The sequence below is a fragment of the Strix uralensis genome, chromosome 19 (assembly GCF_047716275.1).
Source record: "Strix uralensis isolate ZFMK-TIS-50842 chromosome 19, bStrUra1, whole genome shotgun sequence".
Taxonomy (NCBI): Eukaryota; Metazoa; Chordata; class Aves; order Strigiformes; family Strigidae; genus Strix; species Strix uralensis.
In genome coordinates this window covers 16,259,911-16,283,216 of record NC_133990.1, presented here as the reverse complement: position 1 = coordinate 16,283,216, position 23,306 = coordinate 16,259,911, and the positions used below count along the sequence as shown (strand labels likewise).

Sequence of the window (23,306 nt, the reverse complement as noted above, 5' to 3'; positions counted from 1 at the left end):
ATTTGCTAGCACAGAGGATATATTCCTGAAATACATCTACTTTTCCTCATATATGGAGCGAACATAAATCAAACATAATTCTGCTGGAGCCTGCTGTCCGGTTTCACCACCCCCCTGCTCTTTCCCCCCGGGATTAACGACCACACAACTGGAAGCCAGGTAAGGGCCGAGAACCAGCATGGTCGGCCCAGTGCCGGTGCCGGTGCTGCTCGGGGAAACCAGGACACACCAGTGCAATGCTCGCGCTGCTCAGAGCCAGGCGCTTGACAGCACAGGTTTATTTTTATCTCTGTTTAAGTTTATGATCATCAGAAGTGTAATTGTAGGGCACGGTGGTCTGAAGGGTCGGTATGTCGGGCAGTCAGTCTTGTGCTGCTTTAAGTGACGGAAACCAAAGTCACGTTGGATTTTTCTGTGTATACATTTTTCGGCGCCCCGAAGGTAATCAACGACCTTGTCCCTTCAGCGCTGCAGGAGGGACAATCCCTGGAGGAAACAAGCACATCGCACCCTACGGCTCCCAGTGAAGTGGACACGCAGTTAACCGAGGAGCAGGCAGCACGGGGGAAAATTTGCCCTTCTGGTCCCTGTGTGCAGCAGGGCAGGACCTTCCCCCCAGCCAGGGGCAGACAAGCCCCTCGCCCTCCGACCCGAGCAGCCTCTCGGGCGCACTCGGGCGGGGATCCGCCCTCGAAACGCCTTTTCCCCACAGGCGGCCCCAAAGCTGCCCCCAGGCTGTGGTGCCCCCCCCACCCCCGGCGGCCCTCCGGGACGGGCTGTCCCCGCGCACCGCCGACATCTTGAGGCCGCGCACTGCAGGGGAAGGGCCGGGCGAGCCGGGGACCTTCACCCGGGCGGTGCTCGCCTGCCCGGAGGAGGGCGGCCTGTTTTAAGCCCTGCGGCTCCCGGGAGGGCTCCGGGAAGGCTCCCGGGGCCGCCCCGACTGCGCTAGGCCCGGGCTAGGCCGCGCTGTAACCATGGTAACCGCGGCTGGACCTCGGCGGCCCGGCTTGTCCCACGCGGCGGCCCGTAGCGCGGTGCATTGTGGGCCGGGGGAAGATGGCCGCCTCCTTGATGTGGTGGTGAGAGGAGTCGGGCGCTCCGGTGCCGCAGGACGAGTCTCCCCTTCTCCTCCCGCCTCCCGCCCGCTCCCGGTCCGCCGCTCGCCGATCCGCCCTCGGCCCGCCGGTGTGCGAGGGAGCTGGGAGCCGCGATGGGCCGGGCGCGGCTCCCGCCGCAGAGAGTGCAGGGCCCGCGGGGCTAGAGGCGCGAGTGGAGGCCCGGGGCCCGGTCCCCGCCGGCACCTCGGCCCTCCGCGGGGCCGGGAGGCGCCGCCTTCCTCGCAGCCCGGCCGGGGCTGCTGTCTGCGGGCGGCGGCGAGTCGCCAGGTGGAAGGCGCTGCTTCCCCCGGGCTCGTCCTTACCTGCACACCTGGGAGCGGAGCCTCCCTCTGCCCTTGCCCCGTCCTCCCCCCCGCCAGCCCGCGTCCGCGCCTCCGCCCGCCGGAGGGATCCCTCGGCCCCCGCTGCCTGCTGGGCTGGAGATTGCTGCTCACTTGTTGCCTGGCACTTCCCCTCTGATGGAGTCTGAGATGCTGCAGTCGCCTCTTCTGGGGCTTGGGGAGGAGGATGAGTCTGACCTGACTGACTGGAACTTGCCCCTGGCCTTTATGAAGAAAAGGCATTGTGAGAAGATCGAAGGCTCCAAGTCCTTGGCTCAGAGCTGGAGGATGAAGGACCGGGTAATGCTCAAGGGCAGGATGGGGTTTGGAGGAGGAGTGGGGGGGACAGGTGGTGAAAAGGGAGCAGTGAGTGCTCAGAGGGTTGCTGTACCTCCAGCAGCAGCCTGTTTCCAGACGGAATGCTGAGTGTTTGATCCGATAGTTCCTGTGCCTGTTGTATGGTATTAGGGGAAGCAAACACGCAGATAGGTCAAAGGTACTAGTCCCAAGCTCATGGTAATACACTCTTTGAGTAGCTCCCTCACTTAAGATCTTTAAACGAAATTTGGGTACTTGGTATTTTTCAGGAAAGACAATAAAACTAATGAGATCTTAAAGAGCTCTCTGGATCAGCAGGTTAATGATGCAAGCACAAGGTGCAATGAATGTAGTCATTACAGTTGTCTAGTGGTGAAGATGCACGGAAGCTTTGTGGTTTTGAAGCTTGCCACCAGCATGTTATGTGGAATATGAAATTAAGGCATTCTTTGTGTTTGTGGAAACAGAGGTTATGTGATTTTGGAGGCAGGAAATACTTACTAGATGAAGCACTTACTGTATTAAAGCAAAGTGCTTCTCTGTGTTTGAAGATATGTTGCATGTTAAATTGACAAAGCCAAGTGCGTCAAAGAAAGATCCTTGCCAGGGGGTCTTGAATCCTGTGTTGCGTCTATGTGCCAGCTTAAATATTTTAAGTTAAAAGCAAGCAAACTCTTTCTGTGCTTGGAATCTGTTTTGGGTTACAGGATTCCCTAGATCTCAAAGTTGTTTTACCCATAACTTTGTGTTTATGAATATGTATATATGACCAAAGTTTTGTTTTGTTTATGATCCCTCTTGCAATACTCTGGAATAATTTGGGAACTGCTTTTGAAACTCCATCCTGTAGTTTCTTTCCAGAGGCGTTATGACCAGGCACGAGGACGCTGTAGTGGTGTCTAAATGTTCCTGGAGGGTTGTTCACCTAAATGGTTGTAGTGCTCAGAAGTTCTGAGGAAGGCTCTGGCTGAACCAGCATCGTTTGACTGAGTAGAATCATGTACTGAAAATTTTACTTGGCAGATCATTAATGGATTGAATTGAGTTTTGTTTTTTTTTTTTTTTTTTTTGATGTAATTTAAATGAGCCACAGAACACAAAGTTTTGTGGTATGTCATCTTTAAAGGGTTTTGGCAAGGAAGAGATTTTTCTCTAGTAGACTGTGGAGGTGTGATGAGCTTGCTTGTCTATTTTAGTGATCCCTCTGCCTTCCTGTGAAGCTTCCTGTTTGCTTATTTCCTGATCTGCAAAGTTGTTTTTTTCTAAACTGGGGATGACATTGACTTGATCAAGGTGATCAATAGGTTGTGCAGCATAAGCATGAGTAAAGTGCTAGTAATCAGCTGTCGTCTTCATATTTATTGTTAAATGTTTCATATGCATGTTACAGCCAAAGAGAATCTTCTCAATGAAGACGAGAGCAGTGATTACAGTGATCGTTGCAGCCCAGTTTCTACCGTCCTTACTCCTATGGAGTTGTAGTTTCTTCTTCTGGGAGTCCTCTGTGCTGTGACGATGCGCTTTGCACGAAATAGCGTGCTACTCGCTGTGAGTGAGCTCAGCGAAATCATGCCCGAATCCTTCTCCGAGATACTGAGCCTTATTTTTGTAAATGAAGAACATGAGAGCAAATCTGATATTTTCTGTTTAGTTCTTCTGTTTCACTGTCAGCTTGAATCAAATAACTTTTTATATCAGGATCAGTGGTGCTGCTCCTATGTCATTTGTATCTGGACGGCTTTATCAGATGTTGTTTGGACAAACTTGCTGTTGTGTATAATTTTTGCGTAAGAACAGGGTCATAGGAATATATAGAAAGCACACAAAGACATCTGAGAGAGGAAGGGAAGCTGATTTGAGAATGTTCAGTCTCATTACCTTTAAGTATTAACAGTTATTTTTCACGTCTTGTGTTTTATTCAAGTTTTTAGCTATCACTGGATATCTTCTTAGCATTTGACGTCGTATTACAAACTTATCAGAACTTCAGACAGTGAAGGAAGGGGTCTGGAGATGGGGTGTTTAGAATTCTGTATGGAAAATGATATTTGATAAATATTTTCCCCTACCCAACTCAAATTAGGTTAATCCTGCAAAACAGTTGATAAAATCATATAATCTGGTTTGACCTTGTGTTACATGAACTAGCTTGCTAGACCAACTGAAAATGGGAGTTTGAGTGTAACGGGTTTGTCCAGAAAACCAATCACCTTAATAAAATTGCAGGAATTTGAGATTTGTGGGGTTTTTATTATGAAACATTTTGGAATAATAGTGTGAGGGAAGATGTGCAGTAATCTGTCAGCCTTTACTGTCAGGAAGTAAACTGACCTTGTGTTGATTTCCACTCCCCCCCCCCTTTTTTCCCTTTTTCTGATTTCACTTTACTGTTTTGTTACATGCTCTCTGGCATTATAATTTAATTATTCCTCTCATCGTGTTGTTTTAGCTGTCCTCAGAAAGTTCGTTCTCTTTCTTTTTTCTTGCTTTGGAGCATCATTCCCCAGCGATCAGAATTTTGTGTTGCAGCCGTGTTTGTTTGGTGGCGTTCAGAGCCTCTCATGCCCGTCGGTAGCTGCTCATCAAATTAATGCCACACAGTCCCTGCCCTCCAGTCTCTGGCTGCGAGTCTGTTGCGTTCCCCGATTTCCTGTACCTTCATTTTCTTGTCTCTTGCCTCCTTTTTCCAAAAGCCAGGTCTGATTGACTTCAGGTGTGCTCTTATCTTCAAGATGCTATTGAAAGAGATTTTCCTGAGGGCTGGAGGGGATGTACCTCTTGGTGTGAGTAGAGAGTGTGGAAAGGATTCCATTATTTTAAATCTGATAAATTGTCAAAGCCTAGGATGGGAAGCATTAGCTGTGTTTAAACACACCAGCCTATCGCTAAATCAAGAAGTTCTCAAAGGTTATCCAAAACAAGTCTCTATCTGCCTGAGTTGCAGGTAAATTTGTAGCATTTTTTCACTGTGAATCATGAAAAAACACAGGCAGTGGCAGCTTTTGCCCTTATTCAGCATCTTGAGTAGTCCTACAGAGAGATCTTAGCTTTACTATAGTTATAGGAAATGATTCACTAAGATTTGGGAATGGAATGACTCTTTTTTTCATCTTGCTTCACTGCTGTAAAAAACCCAGAGTTTATGCAAACTTAAAGGTTTTTTAGAAGGCAGAACTCTAATAAGAGGGAAGAATCAAATGAGAAAAGTAATGAGTAGTAAATCCAGATAAAATAACTGCACATTCACTTGTCGTGTGTTCCCCCCGCCTTTCATCCAAAAGGACTGCTCTGAAAGCATTTAATCCTTTGTCTCCTGCTTCCGTGGACTACATATGCCATCAAAGTGACACTGCTTTGATCTATTATTTATTTAAAGAATATTTTTAACACAAGAGGGTTGGAATTATGCTTTGTGTATTCAGTTAAATCTCACAGCCTCAGTAGCAAGCAAATCATGAAACTTGATTTAAATGAAAAGATTTCAAATACACTAGGTTTTAGTGACAGGTTGCTACTAAATTCAGAATATTTAAATGAAGATGTGCTGTAGTTATATTGATTTCTAAAATAAGCAGAGAGCAAGAAAGCTGATTGTAATAGTTTTACTTTAACATTTTTTTCCTGCTGCTTCATAACTTGCTGAGTGAGAATTCAATCCTGTTTTTATGAGAAGAGAATACACAATTAGGTTTCTGTGGAAATGTAGATTAAAGCAGGGCTGTGTACAAATGCGCTTAATTCAGACAAGCAGAGTTTACCTGCCTGCATGGGAAATGCTTCTTGTGTCAAAGGAAGTCACTGAAGGATCGTAGTGTTGGAAGTTTGTGTGCATCGCTTCAGCTTGAAATAGTTGTTTCAATCCGAGGGAGCTTCCAGGCACCCTTGTAAGGGACGTGCCTTGGCTACTGCTTGCTCTTGGAGCGCTGGGGGCTCACGTCCCCCCTCTCTTCTAAGCCTGGTTCAGTGTGTTTCTTGTGAGCTGAAATGAGGCAGCAGGAATCCTCGGGGTGAGAGGGTGGGAGTTGGTGTTTTGGCAGCAGCCTTCTCTTTGGTTTGACTTATTTCATTTTACTTGTTTTTGTTTGCTTATGCACGAACACGGACTGTCAACTGCGTTCATTGTTAGGAAACGCATAACCCAGTAAGTAGCCTGGGGTCCAACCCAAATGATCTGTAGTTTCCGTTCTTCCCCTGGTATGAAGATAAACTCTGAGGAAGCCTGGCTTGGAGTGCTGAGAACTGGTGATGGTGTGAATCTCTCTTCTAGGTCAGTTGTTGAAATCCACTTTAGTTCAGGAGTTACTAAAAGTGGCAATTGCTGTCCAGTGAGGTGTGTGAATCGAGCGGTAGCACAGGGCACCTGCTGGTTTACAAATATCTTTAAAAACAAAACGAAAAACCTGGCTTCTCCCCAGACTGAACCCCCTGCTGTAAGTAATGAGCCCTGTCATCTAAGTTATAGATTTATATCTCCTCTTACCTAGAACAAAGATCATTTTGAATTAAGATGGTTGTGTATTGATTGGATGGAGTTGGGAAGCTCGCGCTGTATCTACCACTATCTACACACGTTTTTACGTCTAAGCAGAGAGGGGACTGTAACAGCTCTGAGGAGTACAACTAGTCGTGTATTTTAAAAGAAAAAGATCTTACCTTTGTACACCGGTAGGAAACAAAACACTGAAATCTTCAACTCGGCAAATGGAATGACAAAATAACTCTATCTGTGTTCCTCCATTCAAAAAAATGCAATGAGAGAATACTTATTTATATATAATGTGCTGCTTTTTTTGTCTTGGAGACTAGGGCAGGCTTGGAGACTGGTGTTGCTGCGCTACAGAGCATATGGTATTTGGAGAGGAGTTAGGCAATTATTGCTACTTTAAATCAACATATATGTTGTAGTGGCTCGTTACCCTCCTGCCCCCCAGCATGTTTGTAGAAATTTGAAGGGCCTGTGAATAGCAGATTATCTTTCAAGGTATATATTTTTTCCATTTACGTAAGTGCTGGACTATTATTGCAAATTGCATGCTTTAATTAAAAATATGTATCACTGTATGAGGCTTTTCCTCTAATTTCTCAAGTGTGGCAAATGTTAATAAACATTGGTAGAACCCTAGTGCAGCAGTAGATGGCCAGATGGTAGCGGGCTGCTTCGCATGAAGCTCTTGTGGCAAAAACTGTGAAACATCTGTTCTGCTGACAACTACCACTACTTTATTTTGGCATTGTCTGTGTTTCAATAGTTGCGAGACTGAAGGTTATGTGAACATTTTAGAAATGCTTTGTTAACGCTTCTCTGGCTCTTACCTTTTTTCCTCTCTGCCTTTGTGTAGATAAATTCAAGGGCAACAGGCTTCCTCGGAGTTTAATTTTCATTTGTCTCCATGGGTTATGTAGGTTTTCCGGGAAGTTTGGAGGGTTTGCTTGTGTTTTTCTCTCTGAGATGTTGTTTTAATTGGCTTGCTGCTGTGCTCATCTTCTACCCTTGAACGTTTCCAAAGGTGACTGTTAGCATAGTAGGGCAGTGGATGACTGAGGGAGATTATCGATTGTTCTCTGTCTCTCATAGCTTTAACTGGCATTTCTGAGTAAACTTGATAAACTCAGGATGTTTGTCTTACTCTTGTATTCTTCTATAAAGAATGTACTTTAGATAATTTATCTCATGAAATACTTGACAAAACCAGATTTGTGTCAGTGGCATTCTTTAATACAAAGCTGTCATGTGGGATACAATAGGTGACAGATAGGCTCGGGGCCTGAAGAATTCCTTTTTATCCTTTTGTCCCAGTGGTTCTACCAGTGACACCCTCACCAGGGTTTTTACTTCTGTATTTGTATTTATTTATTTATTCTTGCTGTGTTGTGGCAGGCTGATCTAGAGCCGGAGTAGCTTTTGTTGGGTGGGGGATGCGAGCGGCAGTGTCCAGAGGAGAGGAGCAGTGCCTCAGAGGTGTGCAAGCTGGTCTGTGGTAAAAGTGATGATTTGGGTCATTCCACCCCGCTCTGCTGTCAGGATGGAGCTCTGCACGCGTGGCTCTCCCTCTGCTTGACTTCCTTGGAGTCTGACAAAGCCTCAGGAAGGGGCACAGCCTGCAGCGTGGTTTGCTCCGGGAAGCTTGATTGACTTCCCTCGGTGATTCTTCCTTTCTCTCCATGGCACATCAGCAGTGAGAAATTTAAAGCCCTTGATCAGGCGGTTGAGCCTTATTAGGCAGAGGGACAGTGTTTTGTACCGTATGGCTCTGAAATACAACCAAACATCTTCATCTTTATGTTCCTGACACTTCAGCTGAAATTATGGACTTGATCTCGTCCTGTTTGCTCCTGTAAGCTCAGGAAACTTCTCAAAACATTATTTTATTTTAGTGAAGTTGGCTGTAGCTCAGGGACTCCACTGAAAGGGGACAGTGTGATTCCTGATCAAATATATGTTGTACAGAATGTGGTATTGACTTGTTAAAGATCTAAAAATGTCTTCCAGGAATAATTTGAAATAACAGTTTGTAAGGAAGATCTGAAGATGAGGAAGTCAGTCAGTGCATGCAAAGATGGACACCTTTTTAAAGATAGTGCTAGACGGGAGGGGAAGGTGGTGGAATGATGAAAAGGAGCGTGCGGAATGCAAAGCCGATAGAGAGTTGTGCTGAGGTGAGAAGGGAAGCCGTTGTCACAGATCAAATGAGGAATAACATCTAGAAAATGTCTCTTGTCGATTCTTTTTGCATGTTGTATAAAGAAAGCAAAGATCATAGAAGTAAAATATTTGCCTCCTATTCTTTTTCATTATTTTAAGGAAATGATTGGCAGGGACAAGAAAACACCGTTTTGGTTATATGTATCTAAGCAGTGGTTTAAAGGCAGTATTTTGATGCCTTGCCATGGCAGAGTGAATCAGCCTGCTTGGCTTTGTAGTTTTTAATCCTAAGAGCAGTTCTGTCGTGCACGATTACCTTTGATCTCTGAGGGCCCCCTCAGCCGCTGAGGTCGCCGGGCCATAGCGTGTCAATTGATGTTATTCCCTGTCAGACAGAGAGGATGCACACTGTTCTCCGAGCAAGTAAATAGGAAGTGTGTATGTGTATCTCAGGTGTTGATTGGCAGTAGTAATTCATCTGCAAGCGTAAGCAGTGCTTATCAAGTAAATAGTGAAGCCAGCAGTTAAAAGTCTGTTTTATGAGGAGCTGTGTTAGCATTACTGACTGCTCTTGAACTTTGTGTAGTAGCTGCATTCACCGGGTAAACAAACATGTTGGACATAATAAACCTCTGAAGCAAATTCATAGTATTAGTGCAGAATACAGAGGTTAGAAAAGGAAAACAAAGACTAAGGAGGAGTTGATCTAGGAATCTAGTGTATGCTGTCACCACAGTCACAGCAAGAACCGACCTTTTGGGCTACAGATGGCTGAAGACTACCTGCAGAGGTGTTGAATTATTAATGTTAACTTGAAGTATTTCTTTGCATTCTGCTATTTTTATCACTGTGGAGAAGCACGCTGAGATTTTTTTCCATAACAATTTATTTCTCTTAAACTTCATATTAAAAAACTTTCTTGAAACTGGAAGTTCTTCCTTTTTAGATGTTTTCCCTTGCAAAAACATTACAGGTGAGCTGAAGAGAACTGGCACATCTCTCTTCTTTTGGTATTTGGCCTGCTAAAAGGAAGATCCATTAAAAGAAGAGTAACACTTGATTCTCAATCATCTGTCACAGTGTGGTGCAGGGTGAGTGTAGAAGAGTACCAGATTAGAGCTCAAAGGTGTGACTGCTCCAGGGGCACAGGTCAGACAGACCCCCCTTCTGCAGCAGGGATCTATATTCCTGCTGCCTGTTTGCCGGGTGGAGGTGAGTGGGATACATTCTGTCAGTCACTCCCTTCCGAAACCTTTCTTTGTTTTTGTGTGCAGTTGTGTGATCAAGTGGACCAGGAAGGGCAAACTTTTGTCTTCCTGTTCAAAATTTTAAGGCTTTTCACCAGCTGACTTGTAAACTGTCATTCCTCAGTGGTGTTGTGTGCCTGAGCCCTGGGAATGATGCCTGTGCTGTTAGAGAGCACCCTGACAAAGTGCTGCCACTTGTCACCTCTTAGCTGGGAGCCTGAAATGGGAAGTTGCTAGAGTTCAGGATGCCCGTCTCCTCCCGTGGCTGCTCTGCCATGAATCCCGGCCCCTCCAGAAGAGCCCCACTCCAGTTAAACACGCAGGTTGCTGCAAGAGGCCACCTTGATATGAGAAAGCCTGCCGGGTGTGGGTGCGATGTATAAAAGCTTCCACCAGGCTTGGGAAAGAGAAAACGTGATTTTTCTGGGTGTTGCAGAGTGATCTGTAACTGAAACTCCAAAGGGAGAACAATGTTCCGTGTTGCTAAATACTGCAGTTACTGCTGGGTGTTCACAGAACTCCTTGTGGAAGTGTTTAATGGCACGTCTCCAGAACTGTTAAGGTTTTAGAGTTGCTGGTGGAACACCTAGCTGGTTTTGCCTTTTGGTTGAGAGGCTTGTACTAAATCCATGTAAATGTATATAAAGAAAAACGTCCCAAAAAGTCTTTAGGAAGGGAATGAATTTACTGAACAAGCAGGCAGAACTGAGCCTGCGGGCCAATGAAGACTCCCAAATGAGACGGAGATGAGGATTTCTCAGTCTGGAAATCTGTCCCAGGGTTTGTATTTAATGCCGTTAAGTTCACCCTCAGCTCTGGAAAATAATGTAGCAACATATATTTTATGTTTAATGCTGACTTAATCTTGTGTTTGTATTAACTCACAGAGCAATTTAAACTTACTGGCGTAAAACCAGGCAGGTTTGTAATGGTTGAGTGTTCATCTGTGTAATGTTTAAACAGAAATTTTTCAGCTTGAAAATTTCAGTGTAGAAATAAAATATTTACGGGTTTTAAAAGGTCCATTCTAAAATGTTAGGTGAGGGTCTTACCACAAAATGCAAAATTTCTCGTAAATTGATTATCTGACTTGTTCTTGGTGTCACTTGAACTAGGAGATAAAACAGTTATATGACTCTTTTCTTCGTTGCTAACCCCATTCTTCCTCAGCCTTTAACAAATATTTAGCAACTGATGAAATGGGCTGTCTCAGTTACAGGCTGGGCTGGAATTACTTTCAGGACTGCTACAGTAGGACAAGTTGGGCTCCCTGTGATGGTGAAACTTCAAGTTTTCAATCAAAACCGTTCTTATGAAGATAATGTAATCTTTCTTCTAGCTGAACATAGCTGCAGAAATTGCACTAATTTTGCTGTGAGATACCTATGGGTGATGTTTCTCTCGTCTGCAGATCTGTTTTGCCTCAAAAGGACGTAAGAGGTGAATTAAGAAGATTTTCCAAGTTCTCCAATGTTTAGTATAACATGTAAATTTCAGTGTCAGAGGCTTTAATAAGCATCTTCTCTTCCGGACAGGCACAGACTACCTCTGCTCACCTATTCCCATTTCTGATGGGTTTGGGGTTTAAATCCAGTACTGTTACTGCTCAGGAAGAGCTTTTTGACTGAGTGGATTTTGCAATTTAAGTATTGCAGGTTCTGACCCGGAGTTATTAAATAATTTTAAATTGAATGCAGCACAAAATTGTGAATTGTATCTTTTTCTTTTTTTTAAAATACAAATTACACTATATAGTGAAGAGCCCACAGTAAGAGCTTCTATGGTTTTGATCTTGAGCCTTTGCTGAGAAAGCATTTTGGATATTGGTTTTCCTAGAAGCTTGCCAAACGTTCTTATGCTTCATTTTTTAATTCTAACAAAAATACATCGAAATGTGTTCTGGTGGATATATTCTTGAAATGTAGGAAAGAAAATTTCCACTGTCTTAATGACAGATGAGAGTGTCCTAGTACTTCTTGTATTAAGAAGCTTTAAATATGCTACGGTTTCTGGTAGTAGGTTCCAAAAGAGTTTAGAAATGCAAAAAGCATTATTCAGTTTCTTGGGCTCAGGTTTTCTTTTGATCTGTAATGATTCAACATCATAGATGGATGTTGAGTAGGAGTCGGAGGGGAGTATGGAGAGCTGTAATTCTTACTGAAGATGTGCTCTTTATTAGCAGAACAAATAGTTGTGAAGTATAATACTTTACCTCCTTTGTGGGGAGGCAGGCAGAGGGGAAATAACCCCATTTGTCTTTGGGATCAGACTGTTACTTTTCATCACTGGTTTGCTGTCTGTTTTCAAGGAGAAATCCTCATTTAAAACATCGAACTTGGGAATAGAAAATAAATATCAGCCTCTTCAGCGTAAGTCACAGATCAGACATTACTAGTAAAATATTGAAAAATAAGTCAGTATTAGACCACAAATGGGAAACAATAAATAAACGAGACAGGAAAGATTGTTTGGCAGGATACTTTCTCTTGAAAGAATGATTTGTGTGTTTCCACTTCTAATAAGTTATTTCGTCCTGTAGTTTTCTTTGTTTCCTTCTGGGTTTTCAGTGCGTGTTTGCCAGCATGTGATTACTTCTGGGGATGTTTGTGCTCTTTAACACCCTGGGGCGCCACGTTTTTTCTGAGGCTGTGTGACCTGGCAAAGGGTGCAGCGTACTGAAAAGGTGTCCTCGTGTGCAGGTCAGAGCTCAGCCCGTGCAAGTAGGTCTGTAATGGGCAGAAGTTTTGTGGGGGTATTTTTTGGGTGGGTATTTTTTTTCCTTTTTTTTCTTCTTCCTACTTGACCATACTGCTGAGCACTAATATTCTCAACAAGTGTGCATAGTTGGTACATAGTATTTCTGTGCTGCTTGATACAGTAAAGGGTTACCTATTTAAGAGCTTTTGTTAAATGTGATTAATTTCTTACCTTTGCCTAGTGTGCAGGTGGATCAAGCCAAAAGTCTCAACAGGAACTCTGTGCCTCTTAGTTTTCAAAATATTTGATGGGTTTTGGGAAAGGGCTGGCAGGAAAAGATGACACTAAATAATAGTCTTCGAGGGTGTTGCTTTCTAAATGAAGTTATTTCCTGATCTTAATCTTATCCTTATTGGAAAGGAATAGAAAGGTTTCAAATTGCTGTTGTAATAAGTATTTATTGCAATATCGAAGTAACATGATGTTTTCATTGGTGCAATAGTCAATACTGTGCATGAAATAGGGGAGCGGGAAGAAGGCCAGGTGCCCTCGCTGAGGAAGAATAAAGCACTGAAGTATCGGGTGCCAGACACCTGCGTTACTGGGTGGAAAGCCTGTCCCTTCGGTTTTAAGACTAAAGGGAACTATTTTCACCCATTGCCGGTTGGGTACAGCAGCCTGCGCTGTGTGGGAGCTGATCTGCGCAGGCGCCCAGCGACGGGTGTGCTGGTGACTGCAGGTGCATGGAGCTGCCAGGTCGTCTCTGATCACTTTTAAAAATCAGGTCATTTTTATAACACGCAATTTTTTTTACCGAGTGAATTGAAAAATTAAAAATTTTGCAACTATTTTTCCTTTTACTAGAGCTGGGTATTATTTTGTTACCTTGAAGATAACGTATCCGTGTCTTCACAATAACCCTAGTGCAGCGGTACGCGGGTCTGCAGCGGGGGAAGGAGTCTGGTGTGGTTTTGTGGGGGTCACGGATTCTCAGTCTGTGGTTTGGATCAGGAGGTAAATCAGTCAGTACTTGGATGTTGAAGTAACTTTGTTCAAAAGAAGTGCACCCAGTTAAAAAATGTCATGTGTATCTGTTACATTTGTAAATATCTTGGGGTTTTGTTGCAGCTGTTGTAGGATGGTTTTTTCTGGAGTCTTTATTGTAGTGAACCACCAGTGAGATCTTTGTGCTGGGTTCTGTAAAACCAGGGCAGCAGTTGCCCTGTGTCGGATGAAATTATTTTCTAAACAAAGAAAAAAAACTGAGAGGAAAGGGTAAGATGTGTGCAAGCAACGTGAAAAGAGTCAACAATTGCTGTCGCAATTTATTTTTGAGGGTAGCGGTTTGGTGTTGACAAAATAAGTGAGGGAAAGTGAGGGGAAAAGAGAGATGAAAGTGAAAGATAAAAGAATCAGATAGAGCCGGAGGAGGATTGAAAAGACTTCCAAGGGGAGAGGAATGAATCAGGCTGGCTCTCAGCACAGCATCTCTCCTCCGTCGGGAGCCCGGGGTCTGGCTGCAGGCATCCGGGTCTTGGTGGCGTTTCCTTGGGCTACCTGGCTGCTCTGGCTTTGGAGGACCAAGCTGCATCTCACGGCTGATCCTCATTTTGCCAGTAACTATACTTTATCAAAATTAAGAACAACACGTAGTAAAAGTATTCTTGTGCATGTGTACTTAGTGCTAACCCTTAGCAGTGCCACCTTCACCCCAGCTCTGCGCAGCCCTTTGGGAGCCCTTGTGAAGCGCCGGTGAGGGCACCCCTGCTCAGAGTCTTGTTTTCATCTGTGTTCTGGAAAGTGCTGCTTGCTCCTTGTTAACTCATGGGGGTGAGTAACTCCTACAGGATTGCAGGGTTTTGTTAGCAAGAACATAGTTTGGGATGAAGCCATTAACAAGATTTCTTGCTAATTTTTTCACTGGGTTCCCCATCATAGACATGGGAGTGATCTGCCCTGCTGTAGAGCCTCTCCCCCCTTCTTGGTGTGAATAGTGTCTCTCTGCTCCAGTTTCTAATTTCTTTATGAATTATGTATTTGTGTGGCTCTAGCTTCTTCTGTAAGTGTGAAGTTTGGATATATTTTTTTTTTTTTCTTTTTGCCTGCTATTCTGAATTGTACTGAGCACCCTGGGGAAGTGGAGATGTGGGTGGCCTTGCTTCAGACAAGCAAGGGAGTGCTGAACACTTGATGGAAGTCCTGTGAGCCACGTTGCTTCTTTTCCTTCTCTGGTTTAGATTTTGGGATGAGAGAGTTGAGAAAAGAGCATCAAGATGTGAAATAACACTTTTCAAGCAGTATTTTGAACTGGCCATAGTGCTTAGTCATGGGTTTAGTGCAGCTTTTGGGTCCCAGGTAAGGTATCGATGGGTTTGGATTTTCTGTGGTCGGGGTGCCCCAGGGGCTCCCGAAGCCGGTCGGAGTGTGCTGCTGGGCTGGGCTGGGCACGAGCCAAGTGAAGATTTCTCTGAAAATAAGGCTATGCGGGATAACTAACCTGTGAAGAAAACAAACAAACAAACTGGACTAAACATTTTGTTATGGTTTAGTCAGTCACTTGGGTGTTTTTCCCTTGTAATGCTTTTAGTTTTAATATCAGAGAGGACATAGTATATTATAATATTGATCATGGACCCTGAATAGCATATTCTCATGTTTTAATAATGTGTTTCAGTTGGACGATGACTAATTAAAGATGAGTAACAAGAAGTCCACTGATATCCATTTCCATGCTTTGTAAAAGAAGAATGGGCTCTGGAAATAGTAATAAAAATAGTAACATAAAGTCTGAGTACTGTTCTATTTAAAAAAAAAAAAAAGAAAAATTTAATCAGTCATGCCTTGCTTAAAATAGTCCACCTTAAAGAGCAGATAACAGTTTGTTGAAACCCTTCAAAAGTTACAGTAGTGGTAAAATTTCAACACAAGTGAAAACTGATTTTGTTTCTACACCAAGTAAGCATTTTACTGTCTGTCTTTGCAGATGAAGACTGTCAGTGTTGCCTTAGTTTTGTGCCTAAATGTCGGCGTGGACCCTCCTGATGTGGTGAAAACAACTCCCTGTGCCCGTCTGGAGTGTTGGATCGGTAAGTCTGGAGAACTTCCAAGCTGAGTTATAGCATATATAATAATCTCATAGTTGTGTATTTCCTGGACTTAAAACTAGGGTGAACAAAAGGAAATCTGGCATCTGATTTCACTCTGTCTATATGAGTTAATTAAGAGTCCAGCAGTAACTGCTGCCATAGGTCGTCTTTCCTGCTTTATTCTAAAATGAGAGAGCATGGAGCAAAAAAAGCTTTTAACTGGCTACTTAGTGTTCTTCTAATTGGTGTAGATTTATAAATATCTAAGGAAATCTCCCAGCAGTTACTTTTTTAGAGTACTGTGATCTGCAAAGGTTTAAAATTACCCTGCCTCATACAATATAGAAATAAGTTCCTGTAAAATGCATGGACTTCACTGCATGTTGAGGTGACTGCTCTGGGGCTATTTTAATTGGGATCGTGAATTCAGAAGACCTGGAATTATTCCCAAGGATGTCTTGCCAGCAGTTCCAACACCTGGGCTTGCTACTTTGATGCAGTGTTGGACTAAATTCCTAGTTTTTTGTTAAGAAATGAAAAGTTCCCTTGGTTTTGGGGATCGTCTGATTATCAAGATGAGACAAATCTGAAGTAATATTAGAAGTGATTGCCTTGTGTAAGAAAGCTTTCTAAGGGAGATTTGGTTTTTTTATCTAGGAATGACAAATGTTCAGTTTTCAGCAAGTAACCTGCAGAGCACTGTAATCCTAAACTCTGGGGCTTATGATAGGCTGCAGAAGCAAATTAGTCATTGCACAAACTGGATTTCTTTAAAAACTTTCAGAACATCTCATTTCTAACCTTGCCTTACCTGCTTTATGAATCATAGCATTTTTTTAACCTAAAAATGCTGATGACTTTAAAGCAGTTAAAAAGCCATGAGCGTGCACTAAAATACATTTATTCAGTGGAGAGAACAGCTCTGATTCCTCATTGATACATGAGTAGAGAGTAAAGAGAATGAGGAGCATTGCAGAGTCATTAAAATAAAGTTATTAGTGACTATGATCAACAAAGAGAATTTTAAATGCAGTTTTTAAATTAAATTTTTAGCGTGTATATATACAGAAGTACTCATTTCCGTTTCTAGCCAACTTTAAATTTCTGAAAAAGGTAATTGCAAAAATATCTGCCGTTTTTTCTTCTATACAACAGTCTCAAGAGAAGCTAATGGTGTGTATTGTGGAAACATAATGTCTTTGCCAGATGTGCAAGGAAGTGTGGAAATCATTTTGGTGCAATTGCTGCTATTTACAGCTGAGCTGGGATCACCAGCTTGTGAACTCTGGTAATAAATGGCCATCGCAGTCTCAGACAAAAGCTGCTTGCAGTTCTCCCTGTACCTTCCAGATGCACCCTTAGAACATCTGAAGTGTTTTGTTTTTCTCCAGAATTGAGCCTTAGTGACATCTCTGCTACAGTGTCAACCTGGCACCGTTTGAGGCGCGGATTGTACCGAGGGTGTCTCGGCCTGGAGCCCCGCAGGCCTTCGAGCCTTATACACACCCTCAACAGCGGAGGCTAAAGCTCACGTAGTGCCTGTGGTGGCATCGGCTCTCGTTAGGAAAAGAAACTATTTCCATTGTTTGCCTCTTGGAATGGGACCAGCGTACTTTATTTTTGTACAAAGGGTGTTGTTAATAACGCTAATTACTCTGAAGGCACTCCAGAGTCCACAAACTATGTTCCTCTGCTGTCAAAGTGCATGTGAAGTATTTTTAATTTCTTTTTCTGAAGTTCAGTTTGGTCCTTTTGAAGGACTCAGAAAAACTCTGATGTCTTTATGCTATTTGTTTCCTTTTTTAATTTGAGCAGTGGCTAATGGCGTATCAGCTAACAAAAGCTGTGAGGAGGCAGTGTGAATACTTTTGGGGGAATTACCGCTCAACCCCTCAAGGGTATTGACTCAAAACTTGCCTTAACTAGCGCAGGGGCTGTTGTGGTTCCGAGCAGCGGGTGCCGTCCGTAGAGACCTTTCTGAAAGGTGCGTCCGGGAGCGCGGGGACCCTCCGCAGGGCAGACTGGGTGCTCCCTGGTCCTGGGGACGGCCCCGGGGAGGCTCCTGCAGCCACAGCTCCGCGAAGGCACTAGGCAGCCTTCTGGAAGTCTGAGCAGATGATTTACTGCTGGTTGTGTTTGGTTTGAAAAAATGGAAGTGGTATACTCGCATTACCTTAAATCTGTCTGCAAAAGTGCACAAAAATGTATTCATTTGTATTAGTCATTTAAGAACAATAACTCATAAAATCCTGCTTTCATCCTACTTTATTATTTTGTTTCTAGCAGGACAAGATAGAATATTTGTAAACATTGATTTGGTTGAACGCTTCTAAAACGACATATTAAATTGCAAAATATTAGCTTCTAGGATTTTTTTAAAACTTTTTAGTAGTGTCAATTATACGGCCGTGGTTTTTGAATAAAGCGCAAAAGCTGAGATTGTATTGGTGTGTATGGATGGTGGTAATTACCTAGTGATAAAATTAACTTCTTAAAAATTACAAATGGCATACAATCTCTGAAGCAGTAAGCAATGGAAGTAAATGAAGCAGGATTTTACATTCATCAAGAAAAAATGTTTATCATCAAATATTTAACCAATTTAAATTTTTGTCATTATCTACTATAGAAACCTTTTTTTCAGTATTAAAAGAAACAAATGTAATGCCTCTCATGTCTTCCAAAACAAAATTGTGTTTATTACCTTAGTGAGAGAAATCTTCCAAATTTGACTGTCTTTAATGGCATTTAATTTGTACTTGAGTGAAGAATTTGGGGGTAAGTTCTGGGTATTGCACCCAAGTAAATTCCATGAGGAACGTAATGTTTATGAATTTGAAATTGAATGCGTGAAAGGAACCTGCATTAAAATAGCATTAAATGATCTTTCTTCAAAGCAGAACAGTGGAGAGGGAAAGCGTGGGAAGCTTTTGGCTTCTTTCTCCTGCAAAGGGGGGTGGTGTTCATGCTTTGATGTAGACTTTGGTCTCCCAGGTTGTAGATCTGGATTTTACAGAAACATGATGTAGAGAACCTAAAAGTTTAAATGCAGGTAGAATTGGAAATAATTTCTGCCTTTTGTCAAGCTGAGTGATTCAGTTGTGGTCCAAAATACTAATTAGTGTTATATTTCCTAGATCCTCTCTCAATGGGTCCTCAAAAAGCTCTGGAAACCATTGGTGCAAATTTACAGAAGCAGTATGAAAACTGGCAGCCAAGAGTAAGTATTCCTTGGGCTTCCCCTCTGCAGCTACAGCTGTGATTCTCCTTTGTGATACCGTTCAGCGTAGCCTGGAAGCTGAGGTGTGTGTCTGTAGTGTGGCACGGTGGTCTCGCAGCATTTGTTGCTCCCTTCACCCGTCGGCGTGAATAAATTCTCGGAAGCTGTCAAACGTGACAGCCTCCTAGCTGGTGTCCCTCTTGGCTAGCACTTTCTTTGATCACGCCTGGGGTATTTGTTTAAAGTACAAAGCCCTACAGTGATTTTTTTTTTTTTTTTTAATTTAGGTTCCTCTGATTTTATTGTATTTTTGAGATGTTCTGAAGTTTTTCATTCTGAGTTTATAGTTTCTTCTTCATTTGGCCTCAGCTAGTTCAAAACTGTGTCCCACTTTTTCCAGAAGTGTTTTGTAAGTATATTTATACAAGAAGGACTTGTCTCGAAGCATACATGGTATATATCCATCAGTACTGTCTGTATCCTTTAGAACAATGAATGTTGTGCAGTTAGTAGCTGAGGACGGGTTTTGACTTTGTTGTGAAACAGTTTCAGAGCTTTGGTAACTGCTAATTCTAACTAAAGTATAATGTCTATAAAATATAAGGCATGCAAGCTACTGAGTGTTTATTTCCTGTTTTGCAACATCTCCTTCACACTGGGGAAGTGTTTTGCTTCTGGGTATTTCAATGTCTGTAGTTTCATGTGTCTCAGTAAATAAACTACAGAAGGATCTAAAGGATGAAATTTGAAGTCTGCAGCGTTTTCCAAACAGATGCAAAAACTGAACCGTAGAATCATCTTCACTGTTAATATTCCCCAGTATGTTCATGTCCTTATCTGTATGCTCTAGGTAGTTTGGGTCAAAATGTTCCTCTTCAAAGTACCTGGGCTATTGACTACTAAATCATAAATTTATCATTATAAGCATGTAATGTATAACCCATCAGAAATAGTAACTTCACTGAATGAACTTACCTGTAGGTTTGCCTTTTTTTTTTTTTTTTTTTTTCCTTATGATGTGGTGTGAATACTAACCTGGTCTTCATTTTTTATGGAAACATTGTTTCTTCTCTTCTTTTTAGATCATCTTCAGTAATAATAATAATGTGTGTTTTTGTCAGCACCAGGACTATATTTTCTGTTTCTGACATTGCTCACTACCTTATTTAACGTATATCTAATCTACCGAGGGTCTCTGTAGTGTCTGTTAATATACAGTTTAAGAGTATGGTCTGCAGTTGGAAAAGTTACTGGTATTTTCCTATCCTGTGTATAGCACGGCTGGTTGAGAAGCCCTTTGTGTCAGCAGTGCCTTAGGTACTTTTAATCAGTCTTTCTATTTAAACTGTGATGGGTTGCATTCATTTATTTGTTTCTTCAGAATTTATGAAATCAATAAAGATAGGTTGCCACTGCAAATGTTTTGTTTGGGTCTGGAACCTACAATTTCTGAATGTCCCTGTTCCTACAGGGAGATAGATAACTTGGGGGTTTTGTTATTTTTTTCCCCCAAAGTCTTCCATTCCTTCATGAAGGACTAAGACCTTCAGATAAAGGACAAGTTGGCTTTGAGATTGTCTTTGCAGTAGTAAATACGAACTGTTCTTTTGCCAGACACTGCTGAGAACATTTTTCACTGAAAAAAGGGTTGTTAGCGTGTGTGATGTTAAAAGCAGCTGGTTGTATGCATTCAGAGTCCCTCCTCTTTCTAACTCAAACTTGATGGAAATAGTAATATATTCAGAGCAATTTGAATGTAAATACAGCTCGTACTGGTTCTTTACCTCTTGCCTTTGTTTGATACTTTCCAGCCCCCTTATTCAGGGTTGGCTGACTAGAACTGAGTTTATCACTCAGTAAAAGCTGAATGTATTACCTGAAGGAGTCTTACTGTTTTCAGTGATGAAATGTTTACATTACTAAATCTGTGGATAATTGTGGGTATGCTTTTTTTGGAAGTGTTTTGTAAGTATATTTATACAAGAAGGGCTTGTCTTGAAGCATACATGGTATATACTTAAGAAAATTTACTTTTGCATTTTTCCTCTCGGTACATTGACAATTCTTTTTTAAAATCTCTCTATAGCAGCCCAAGAATTTGGCAGAAAATTAAAATGGTGTCTGAAATCAAATAGGACAATAAAACATCTTGATGCAAAAGTGAAAACGAACCTCTTTCTCTGCTCTTTAATTCCAGAGTCTGTAGTACTGAGGAATGAGGGACAGGCATCTCGCAGCAGCAGGTACCCTGTGTGGGCCGACCTCACGCTGCCTTGTAGAGTTTGCACAAAACATGAGGCAATTACCGAGCTCAGATGTTTGTGTGCAAGGTGCCTGGTTCTTAACAGTAAATCACAGCCCTTTGAAACATTGCAAAGCTAAACACGTACCGTTTTATTGCACTCTACAGGGCTCTTGAGTTTTCTGCAGTAATAAAGAGAAGTTGATGTGCCATCTGCAATAAAACAATAGGAACATTATTGAATTTCCTAGACCTTTCATATAAATACTAATACATCCAGTTTTTGTCTATTTCTCAGTGTTTTGGAAGGGTTGAAGAATTGAGGGAAGGAAGACAATTTGGGGAAAACTAGGCAGTCTGGAAAAAAGACCAAATCATTAAAATGTTCTGAAAGAGCCGATATTATGGGCTGTCAGTGTGGGTCCTTACACCAGGAAATGCCTGTGGTCACTATCTTGTTGTGAAGGCACAAATGGTGCTAACTACTGATAAATGGATCATGTGGTAAGAAAGGCTCTGTGAAAGGCCCCTGACATCACTGCCAGGGCGGTCCTAGGATGTTGTTCAAATACATGCCCGTTTTTGTTAAATACAAATAGCTTAGGTGAAAAAGCTTTCAAAGGGGAAAGCATGAAAATTCTTTGTTTCTGGAAGCTCCCAGGCTGCACAGCTGATGCATATTTCCTTCCAGGTCTTATTGAACCCCTTTCTAAATAATTTATCAGCTTGCCATTCCTTGAAGTATTTGTTCTCATTAAATTTAAGACTTTGCTTTATTGTTGTGTAGCTACATAAATTTGTGTGCTGCGGGAATAAAGAACACTTCAGCCGTTGTTTCATCTGCAAAATACTGCAGTTAAACAATATTCAGTCATTTCATTGCAATTCTCAAACGAAAATTTTACTGGGGGAAGAGTAGGAGATGACAAAGCTGTAGGCTTTATCTGTCTTTATAAAGAATTTTCTGAACAAGTAAGAGTTCTTGCAATTCAGTGCAAAGATAATTTAGCTGTTAGTGAAAAAGTGGAAAGGAAAAAAAAGACAGCTCTTCTCTGATGTTACCTTGGGTGGTGGGTTTAGAGTTTCACTGGGCATGGAAGGGGTTAAACCTGAGGGTAATCTGGAAAACAGGCTCAATTACAGGGAATAACGGGGTTGGTTAAGCAGCTGAGAATGAAAGGAGAGAAAGGTGGTGAAAGTTAAGAGCACAGGACCCCTTAATGCCCAGCCTGGTTGGAGGGAAAAAACCTTCCCTGGGCCTGGTCTGGGGGATGTGGGGACTGGTGGGCGAGGGAGGGATGGCTGGTGGAGCCCAGCAAAACCGGGGCTTGCTGGTGACAGGGCCTGGGTGACAGCGGGCGGCAGGCAGCGTCGGGAGAGCAGCGTGAGAAAGGGGAGCCTTTGGCTCAGGCAGCACATTATATCACTTTAATTGCCTGGAATAAAATACTTTAAATTTCTGTTGGAGATTCTTGGCATGCTCTGTATTTAAAATATTTAGATAAGAAATTGATCACATTGAAATGGTATTTCTCTGCTTCTGATCTCCATTTATACCCTTTGCAGAATACTGCCTGTGCTAGGTGCAGCGTCGTAGTAAGTGACCAGCCAGAGCACTCGCTGCCTCGTGCTGGCGGTAGGTAGCAAATATTTTCCCTGTTGTTTGGATGCAAATTTAGTTTTCTTGGCAGCATTGCATGTTACCTCATTCAAAAGGCAGGAACTTGCCTTAGTTTAAAAGTCAACAGACTTTGTTTGAAAACAGGAATAATCGTCTGCGAATTCCGAGTGCGGCTGCAGCGAGCGGCTTATGGGTGGGCAGTAGCTGGTGGGGTTTTCATGCACAGAGGTTTCTGCTGGGTACTGAAGTCCCAGTTTACATCCATTTTTCAGCAGAGCCTTTGCTGCGATATTCTGCAGAGCTGGAGCAGAGGGGTCGGTGGTGAGGATGAAGGTGTTACCCAGCTTTCTACTGCTCCCACACAGCAGGCTGGTCCTTTCTTGTGGACTGGTTGGAGAGAGCGGGTTTTTCTGCATCCTCGTGGCTGGAGTTCTCTGAACTGAGCTACAGTACTTTTGTATAAAAAGCACCAGTTACCCCATGTGAAATGATCTCTGTGTGTGGTATTGTACAGAATGCTACGAGATTAAGTTGATCTGTGATTGCTGGCTTCATTCTTAGAAGGGTGTCAGACTTTTTCTCCTTTTTTCCCCCCCCTTTCTTGCAATGGACATCTCATTACTTGGCTTCTGGCCTTCCCTAGACAATAAAGCTTCCTTTGCTTCCATTCCTGTGTGTAAGCCTTTGAGAACGGGGCTGTGTAGCCAAAGGCAGAACTGTAGGTTGAATGATGCACAGTTTACATAACTCAGGATCTGATATGAAGTAGTCTGGAGCATATGCTTATTAAA

At 42.7% G+C, this 23,306-nt stretch overlaps 1 protein-coding gene across 4 annotated transcripts in view; it reads left to right on the top strand.

Moving 5' to 3' along the window:
* Positions 1-1,053: 1,053 nt before the first annotated feature.
* RPTOR (regulatory associated protein of MTOR complex 1) overlaps positions 1,054-23,306 on the top strand; it is a 157,234-nt gene continuing 134,981 nt past the window's right edge. For all 4 annotated transcript variants that reach the window (XM_074889555.1, XM_074889554.1, XM_074889553.1 and 1 more), the window contains exons 1-3: positions 1,054-1,741; positions 15,330-15,432; positions 18,570-18,652. In XM_074889555.1, coding sequence (XP_074745656.1) covers positions 1,580-1,741; positions 15,330-15,432; positions 18,570-18,652 — 348 coding nt within the window. In that variant the 5' untranslated portion in view covers positions 1,054-1,579. The remainder of the gene's footprint in view (positions 1,742-15,329; positions 15,433-18,569; positions 18,653-23,306) is intronic.